This window comes from Sinocyclocheilus rhinocerous, unplaced genomic scaffold (genome assembly GCF_001515625.1).
Source record: "Sinocyclocheilus rhinocerous isolate Xijiao unplaced genomic scaffold, SAMN03320098_v1.1 scaffold1246, whole genome shotgun sequence".
NCBI lineage: Eukaryota > Metazoa > Chordata > Actinopteri > Cypriniformes > Cyprinidae > Sinocyclocheilus > Sinocyclocheilus rhinocerous.
In genome coordinates, this window is record NW_015630543.1 from 203,138 (window position 1) to 212,605 (window position 9,468).

Below are 9,468 nucleotides of genomic sequence, written 5' to 3' on the forward strand. Positions count from 1 at the left end.
CAGCGTTTGTGAGCTCAGTGCTGCTTTGTGTACAGCCGTTACCGGGGAAACAGCTTTTTTACCGCTCCAAAAGTGGCACCTAGTGGCAAAGAATGAATTTGCATTTTCATTCAGACCAACGCAAAAAGACCAACAAGTGGACGGGCAATATGCTAATGTTTCATGTTGACCTCAAGATGAAACGGCTTGGGATTAGTTTTAAAAACGACTCGTTTCAATGATTCAGAGTCGACTCTTTCTTTTGAGAGACAATAACTTTATACATGGTGCACTTTCAGATTTAAAACTTTGCAGGATGTTTTCAATCACTTAGAGCTGTGTTACACGCTGCATGAAAGGTACTTTTCAAAAATCCATAATAGGGGCACTTTAACTGCAATACAAGAGTCAACTACCATCAGACCTGACCGAGCCAGCTCTGTACAGAAAATAAAACAATTTCTGGATTATTTCATTTAAGACTGCCTTTAAAAATGAACATTAATTATAAAACTACAAAAGAGTCACACTTCAGTTTGGTGGACCAATTCTCTCCATTAACTAACCATTAACTACAACTTCTGCCTCAGACTAATGTGCTGCTTATTAATAGTTAGTAAGGTAGTTTTTAAGTTTAGGTATGGGGTCAGATTGAGGGATCTAAAATATGATGCAGAATAAGGCATTAATATGTGCTTTATAAGTACTAATACACAGACAATTTGCTAGTAATATGCAAGCAACTAGTTCATAGTGAGAATTGGTCCCCAAACTGAAGTATAACCTAAAATAGTTATTGGCTGTGTTGAATTATGACAAACCATGTTGTCATTAAAACTAATCACATGAGGAGTATCACATTTAAATTTAAATGATGATTAATCTACACAAAACCCAAAGTTCAGCTGTAATAATAATAATGATAATAATAATAATAATAATAATAATAATAATGCAGCTGAAATAATAAGTGTTTTTTATGTGTATAGTTTTTGTTAATATGTAGTAAAACCATATGCATAACAATTGCTGAAATGAATTGTATAATGACCATAATATTCACTAAATTAGTTAAATATTTTGAAAATAAATAAATATGAAAAAATAATATGAACTTGATGTATTGAACTTTTTTAATGTCTGTACAGTTTTTATTGGGTTTAAGTTTTAGTTTTTAGTTAATTTAATTTATTTAGTTATTTAGTTGTATATGTAATATTATTTGAAAGTAATTAATGAAATAAAGTTTCCTTTAAATGTTTTCCCCCCAAGATTTCTATGGTTTTAGTTTTAGTTAACAATAGTAACCCTGTTTTAAATGCCTTAAATCATCTGGATTTGGTCAGATTGATTTATTAGACAGTTTTTGTGTCTCTGTATGTGGATTAAACCCTACAGACGTATTTTTTTGTATTTTTTCAAACAAGTGGTGAGTCATTCGCTCCATTATTTTGCATTGCTCCATGTAAAAGGCTATATTGCAAAAGCTTGTGATGACTAATGGGTTTCTTGTACATTTTCAGCATGTTTTCTGCTGAGTTCAGCATGCTTCGTGAAGCAAGATTAAAACATGACTTGCACTTAGGCTGATGATGCACTGGGCAACTTTTGAGCAACCAGGTGAGACACAGAGCCCACGACGGATCTAAAATATCCAAAAAGACATTTGTTACCCATTCTCAATGGGAAAGTGCCCATGCAACGTTGCTCAAAAAAAGTTGCACGGCAAAGTTGCTCCGTCTATCATCAGCCTTACATTTCTGTCACACTGCTGAATGAATGAAATTATTGAATTACTGAAATTATATCCCTCACTTCTTTGTGTAAATGGAAAATTCAACCATACTGCTTGACCTGGGTAGCCTTATGAGGGGTATACTTTTTATGAATGAATGAATTAATATATTCAACATATTTAAGTTTTGAAACCAAACACTTTTCAAAGGCACTGTATGTGGCGCTATGCTTATGTTCCTCCATGTGTAAGAACAAGGCTTAACTTACAGGAAGAACCTAGCATAAAAACCACAGACGGAGATCAGTCGTGAGTCAGCGGGAATTGTTTGCCCCTAAAGGAACAACAAACTGTGACTTCCTTAACTTCTGCGAGTGTCTAAATTGTGAAGTTACCGGAAAAGGAAGATATTTCTGTTTCCTGTCAGCTGGATTAATGCCTTCCTCCTAAAATAACACAGTAACACATACTGCATATGTCACCGCACCGCTTGTGTGATTAATAAGAGGCTTTAAATCATTAATGAGGAGAGTACAATAAAGCGAGTGTGGTTGGGGTTGATAGCGAGTGTTGAATCCCAGAGCTGTGTGTCAGAAATGTCTGGGCTTATCTTACAAATGTGACCCCGGACAACCAAACCAGTCATAAGGGTCAATTTTCTGAATAAATAAGCTTTCCATTGATGTATGGTATGTATAGGACAATATTTGGCTGAGATACAACTATTTGAAAATCTGGAATCTGAGGGTGCAAAAAAATCTAAATATTGAGAAAATCATCTTTAAAGTTGTCCAAATGAAGTTCTTAGCAATGAATATTACTAATCAAAAATGAAGTTTTGATATATTTACGGTAGGAAATTTACAAATTATCTTCATGGAACATGATATTTACTTAATATCCTAATGATTTTTGGCATAAAAGAACACAAATATGCACAAATATACCTGTGCTGCTTATGACTGGTTTTGTGCTGCAGGGTCACATATGTTCGTGTTGTGTTGTGTTCTGCAGAGGGCGAGCAGGAGGAGGCGTGGCTGATGGAGGCGGGGCTTGCGACGCTGTTCGACGAATCGGCTTCAGACGGTGAGGACGGCATCGTTCTGCTGTCGACTCTGACCCGAACGCAAGCGGCCGCCGTGGAGAGACGCGTGGAGACGCTCAAACAGACGCTACGCAAACGCAACAAACCGTACAGTGTCCCGGATGTTCGAGAGATCTTTAAACCATCTCCTGCTTCACAGAGTAAAGTACGTGACTGACCTTGCATTAGTGTAAATCAAGATTTTTAGCTCCGTATTGATTTTTAGAAACCAATGATTGGCTTGACTGGGGTGAATCTGTGAGTCTTTGACATTTATAATTAGTGAAATAATACAGATCAGTGACAGTCTGCCAGATGGTCTGATTCAGTCTAAACCGTTGGCATATGACAAAGCTTTAGCAGGATGAAGGATGTCCTACTAGTAAGGCTGTGTTTACACTGGCACAACAAATTTTTTTTCTCACGTGTGACACAGGTCAGATATTGTTGCACATGTGTAAAGACAAAAAATTGGTATTTTATTTTTTTTGCATCTGTTCTGAGCCACTTCCAAATGTGGTTTTAAATCAGATGCACATCCGATATCTGGACATCTGACCAGCGTCTAAACACACATATCTGATTCCCATCGGAATTCCAAGCGTCAAGGGAGAAAAATTTACCCAAAAGATAACTTTTCTTAATCTCGCATTATGAGTCAGATGTTTCCTGCTTGCGCTCACACAAAATCTCAGCTTCTTTTGTTGAGATAGAAACTTAGGTACACACCTAAACATTCAGGAGCACAGAAGCTGTCCTACAGTTTTATAAATAAATGTTACATTATATTTTTACATTTACATTACATTACATTTACATTTAGTCATTTAGCAGACGCTTTTATCCAAAGCGACTTACAAATGAGGACAATAAAAGCAATCAAACCAACAAAAGAGTAATGATATACAAGTGCTATAACAAGTCCCAGCTTAATGCAGTATACGTAGCAAGTAAAAAAAAAAAAAAATCATATAATAAATAAAAAGAAAACGGATAGAATAGAGCAAGCTAGTTTTCGAGGCCTTTTTTGCTTTTGTTAATTGTATAATATTTCATAATTTAGTAATAATTGTATAATTTTTCAGCAACCAGGTGATAGTGTTGCCTTTTAAGTAATAAAACTAACAGCTTGACTGTAGAGAAAGGTAATTCACACATACAATCTTACTGCAATGCTTCTTTTCTCGTCATAATTCTAGATCTAACGGCCCATAGATAAAATAACGAATGAAAACTACTGTTATTTTATATCTTCAGTCAATCAGTTCAGACAAACATCAGTGACATTGTCCATGCTGGCAGTGATCATAGCATAAGCAGGATAATCACGTGTGCATTAAAGTCAAAGAATCATCCAATGTGAATTTTATAAATGATATTTATAAACGGCAATACAAAACCCGAGGGTCAATCATGTCACAGTGGAATTGGTTGGGTATTCATGTAAACACATATGAATCGTGTCTTAAGTGAATTGAAACAGGTTGGACAAAAGACTGGATATGGTCAACATATCAGACCTGTGCATTAAGCCTTGTAAACGCAGTCTCTCTGACATATTTTAACAGTGTCACCAATTACACAGTAGTTCCCTGTTAATAAACATTTCAGCACAGTGTAATGAATAACCGAGAAAACATAAAAGTGAAGGGTTATTTCCAGTTTGAAGGATGTGATAAATCACAAACATTAACGTCATTTATTGTGCCATATTGAGTGGTTTATTAAGGACAGCTGTAAGTTGTGATTTATGTTTCTGCTAGACGCTGCCCTAAATAATCAATACTGTGAACTAAGACTGAAAGTCAGAGACTCTGAGAAAATCCTCATCAGAATGGAGCTACAGGAACACAACCTGATGCTCATGTTCTCCAGCATGATCTGAGACGATCCAAAGAGCATCAGCAACATCTGACAAAGACTCACATGATCAGTGTCACTGACATTAGATTATTCACCTAGAAAAGCAGAATCTGAAAGATCTCCAGGATTTAATGAGGCCTCAGACTTTTGGATCCGGCACGGAATGATTAACATAACATCACGCTCTCTCCTGTGTGTGTGTGTGTGAGTATGTGTGAGTATGTGTGAGTATGTGTGAGTGTGTGTGTGTGTGTGTGTGAGTGTGTAACAGTTTGTTTCTCTTGTTTTCCATCGCTCTCTTTTTCTGACAGGATGAGGCTGGATCCACAGAAAGAAGTGGGAGCAATAAACAGGAAGTGGAAGGACTGGGTATGTGTCATGAGTTGAAGTGTAATGCAGCGGCTTCTGTTTTATGGCACTCCTGAAAATGTTCACATGTAGTGTTTAACATGAAATGGCAAAGCAACACAGAGAACATGCTGGGATGTCCATTGCTTTCCCTAGTAAAAAAACAAACAAAACTATTTATTTAAAATACATTTTTTTCATACTAAGTATACTTTAAATCCATTACCATATGTATATAGACATCACTTAAGACTAACTGATATTACATTTTTGGAGTATTTCCTTAATGCACAATGCACATTTCTTAATATTAAGCCTAAAATATGTTTTAATATCTCTATTAATAATAAGGATTGTATGATCTTTGAATAATACCAGTCTTTAAATGCAAATACACCTGAAGTATACTTGAAATAGTTCCACTTTTCCACTTTTATTATCAAATATACTTCAGTGAATCTTAAGTTGGACTTCAGCACTACTTCCCCACAACTGAAGTGCATTTAGTACAACATGAGTTGTTCCAGTTTAGCAGACCTTAAGTTTACCAGTTTAGTATACTAAAACTACAATTGCAGCACATAGATATGTAAATGTATTTGTAGTATACTTACCACAAAATAAATGTATTTAAAATACATTTTAGTATTTTTTTCATTAGGGTTTGTAACTGAAATGAAACATTTTGCTTTATATAAAATGTGTCTGTCCTCGGCTTCTGCTGACCTTGACATCCAGAGAAGGAGAATCACGTAACCTTACGTCTAATCATTCACACCTGTTCAGAGATACAAGCAGGACACAAATAACATTTTTTATTGTAAATGATAGACCAATGGAAATAAAAGCGATAGAGGTGTTGTAAAGAGGTGTTGTATGAGCTTTATACGCTGCTGGGTTATCTTGTATGTTTTACAGTGTTCATACTTTACCCTGGGTTAGTAATCAATCCTGGGTTGTCAAGTTTTGACATCTCACACTGTACATTGTTAAACATTGGGTTAATGTTCTTATTTACCTATTTACAAAGTCAGTAACATCAGTTTTGACAAGTACAGCATCCACTGATCTGATGTTTCAGATCTATGGAAAAGTAGTCTGCTTGTCTCAAATCGCCAGAAACATGCTACAACAAAAAAGACAAAAATAAAAAAAAGTTAAATGAAAAAAAAAATCTTAGAATTGGTTTTAAATAGTGCTGTCAATCGATTACAATTTTTTACTAATTAATCATACATTTTTTCCTGAAATTAATTGGGATTAATCCCACCTAACATTAAAGTTTTTAAATATACTTTTATATTGCAATAATTTCACATTCAATCTTCAAATTAATGTAGAAAACATAAAGACAGTATATTTTTTATATTTGTTTAGTGGCATTTTTTTCATGACTGAAGGTGAGTATCACTGATACCAATACTGCTTACTGATGTATCTAGGAATTTTTTTCCCCCTAATATTTAACCATTGACTATATATAATGTTGACTATACGAACATTACAGTTTAATTGAGAGCTATCAAGTAGAAAATATACAGAAATTGGATAAAGGTATCAAACACTACATTCTAAATTAAATATATATGAATCCTTAAAGCTACAAAACGGATTGATTTCCTCTTTTTTCTTTTGTTCTTTCATGAACAGACATCACAGCAGTTGATTATTAGTTTTTTTGGCTGCTATTACTTTAAGAGCTGCCGCTGCTGAACTTGATGCGGATCAGAAAGTTTGATTCAAGTTTTCATATGAAATGATACAGGCTACAGGAAAGGAAAAGCTCCTCGTCATCTGTACCGTTTCTGCACTCGTGCACACTTGATGTGGTCATAAAAATGTTCTGCGTCTACATAAATGCAATACTTGTCAAAAAAAAAGAAACCGAAGCAGCAGTTGTGAGTGGGGTGGCCAACCCTAGCTCCGCCCCTGCGTTAAATAAAGCTACAAAACGGATTGATTTCCTCTTTTTTCTTTTGTTCTTTCATGAACAGACATCACAGCAGTTGATTATTAGTTTTTTTGGCTGCTATTACTTTAAGAGCTGCCGCTGCTGAACTTGATGCGGATCAGAAAGTTTGATTAACGTTTTCATATGAAATGATACAGGCTACAGGAAAGGAAAAGGTCCTCGTCATCTGTACGTTTCTGCACTCATGCACACTTGATGTGGTCATAAAAGTGTTCTGCGTCTACATAAATGCAATACTTGTCAAAAAAAAAGAAACCGAAGCAGCAGTTGTGAGTGGGGAGGCCAACCCTAGCTCCGCCCCTGCGTTAAATATTTTTAACATAAAAATGAATCACGTGTTAACACGCTAATTTTGACAGCACTAGTTTTAATCATATTTTTATTCTTCACTTCACTGTAGGTGTTTCCCATTGCTGTTTGAGTTTTTCTCAGAACTAAATAGAGCATGTGAAAATCTTTCCATCTTAAAATAGCGCACGAGACAGTCAGTTAATGATTGGTTGTCTGTTGCACTGCTGTGTTTGGCTCTGCTTTGCTCATAGTGCTGGATGAAATGCAGTACTGAGCCTCTTTCACAATCACAGGTGTGAGATGTTGCTGGAATCCGGGGTCACCTGTTAAAAGTGGCCGGAGTTAAAGACTTCAGGGTTTAGTACCGAGTGAAAGTCCTCCAGACAGATTGTGCTGTTGCTTTGCAGTTGTAGTGTGTGTTTGGGAGCAGAGGTGACTGTGGTTAAGTTATCACTGACTGCCAAATAATGACTGCCAAATAGTGATTGCTGGACTTCGACTAGCCTGATTTAGGTAACTGTTTAATCAGCGAAGAGTGATGCAAGATGGTCGAGTGCACCAACACAACTGCACCTGTGTGTTTTTGTGCATGAATGTTTTCCCTAGTTTCAGAGCATGAGATGTTGTTGTGTGTGTGTTTATTGTTTGGGTAGGTAATGGGGCGAGGCCTGGCGCTCCAGGGGGCGGAACTGATGCCGAGATGGACATTAACCTGGAGGTGTCGTTCTCCGAGCAAGCACTTATCTACAAAGAAGGGTTGAAGGTTACCCAGCCCCAGAATGAAGCTGACGACAGGTTACCCGTGAGTCAGACATTCACTCATCAGGTTAACACTTGAGGATTAAGGAATGTCAATGTTTATATGGTTACGAGTCTCACAGAGACCTTTGATCTGACTGCATATGTTTAGAGTGCAAAAATGTCAAACGAAAGATTTAAAGCATTAGTCGAATCACTGAATGACATGAATGTGGATCCTCAGTCAGATCGGTGTGTGTGTGCTCTTATTGAGTAAACCTGACCTCTGCTGGACAGTATGTGGCACTGCATCCTGCTCTGGTCTTCTGTATTATATGCATCCTTTCCCTTTTCAACTTTTCAACATCTGTCACACTTTAGTTGGGGACCAATTCTCACTATTAACTATTAGGGCTGTGCAATTAATCGCATGTGATTGTCATGCGCATCTCGTCAGTAAAGCCGGTTCTGTGATTAGTAGTAAATCTCCATCACGTGCTTTCAGATGGAGCGGCATTTAATACACAGAGCCATGATTCGTCTGCGATTATGAACGCAGTTTTGCGTAGTTTGTCAGTGAACTACTACTAATCACAGAACCGGCTTTACTGATGAGATGCGCATGACAAATCGCATGCGATTAATTGCACAGCCCTAAACTATTAACTATGCTTTTGCCTCAATAAACTCGTAATTTGCTGCTTATTAATAGTTAGGAAGGTAGTTGTTAAGTTCAGGTATTGGGTGGGAGTAAAGGATCTGCAGAATAAGACGTTAATATGTGCTTTACTAATAGACTAATACTAGTACTAATAAACAGTAAATATGCAAGTAATATGCATGCTAGTTAATAGTGAGAATTTATCTCTAAACTAACGTTACCCAAAAATCACTATTACGGTTGTATTACATTACATTTAGTTCTGCATTCTGAACACAAACACCAGTATTATGTTGAGTTTGTGCATCATCCTGCAGTGTTTGTGCTCCAGACATGAATGGTTCCTCAAATCATGTGTCTTGTTAAAGGGGTCATCGGATGCCCATTTTCCACAAGTTGATATGATTCTTTAGGGTCTTAATGAAAAGTCTATAACACACTTTTGTTAAAATTTCTCAATGGTAGTGTAAAACAACACCCTTTTTTCCTTGTCAAAAACAGCTCTGCTCACAGCAACCCGTTTCGGTGCATGTCCCTTTAAATGGTAATGAGCTCTGCTCACCAATGTTACCTCTAATTTTTTTTTTCTTGCGGAGCTAAATTTTTCAGCCCCCTGAGCAAAAACACTCTTTATACCAGACCTGTACAGCGCACACACACAAAAATTTTGTAACTTTTAACTTTAATGTGCTGTTTATATTTAATTTGACCCTTGATGTGTAACTAAATGATGTACATATTTGGTTACCTGAGAAAACATTTTTTACAGTATAATACACTGCCATTTAAAAGTTTGG

At 36.4% G+C, this 9,468-nt stretch overlaps 1 protein-coding gene across 1 annotated transcript in view; it reads left to right on the forward strand.

Moving 5' to 3' along the window:
• LOC107740524 (rho GTPase-activating protein 18-like) overlaps positions 1 to 9,468 on the forward strand; it is a 59,073-nt gene that overhangs the window by 27,896 nt on the left and 21,709 nt on the right. Inside the window, exons 3-5 of the mRNA XM_016552974.1 lie at positions 2,729 to 2,964; positions 4,973 to 5,030; positions 7,926 to 8,074. Of these exons, the coding sequence (XP_016408460.1) occupies positions 2,729 to 2,964; positions 4,973 to 5,030; positions 7,926 to 8,074 (443 nt within the window). The remainder of the gene's footprint in view (positions 1 to 2,728; positions 2,965 to 4,972; positions 5,031 to 7,925; positions 8,075 to 9,468) is intronic.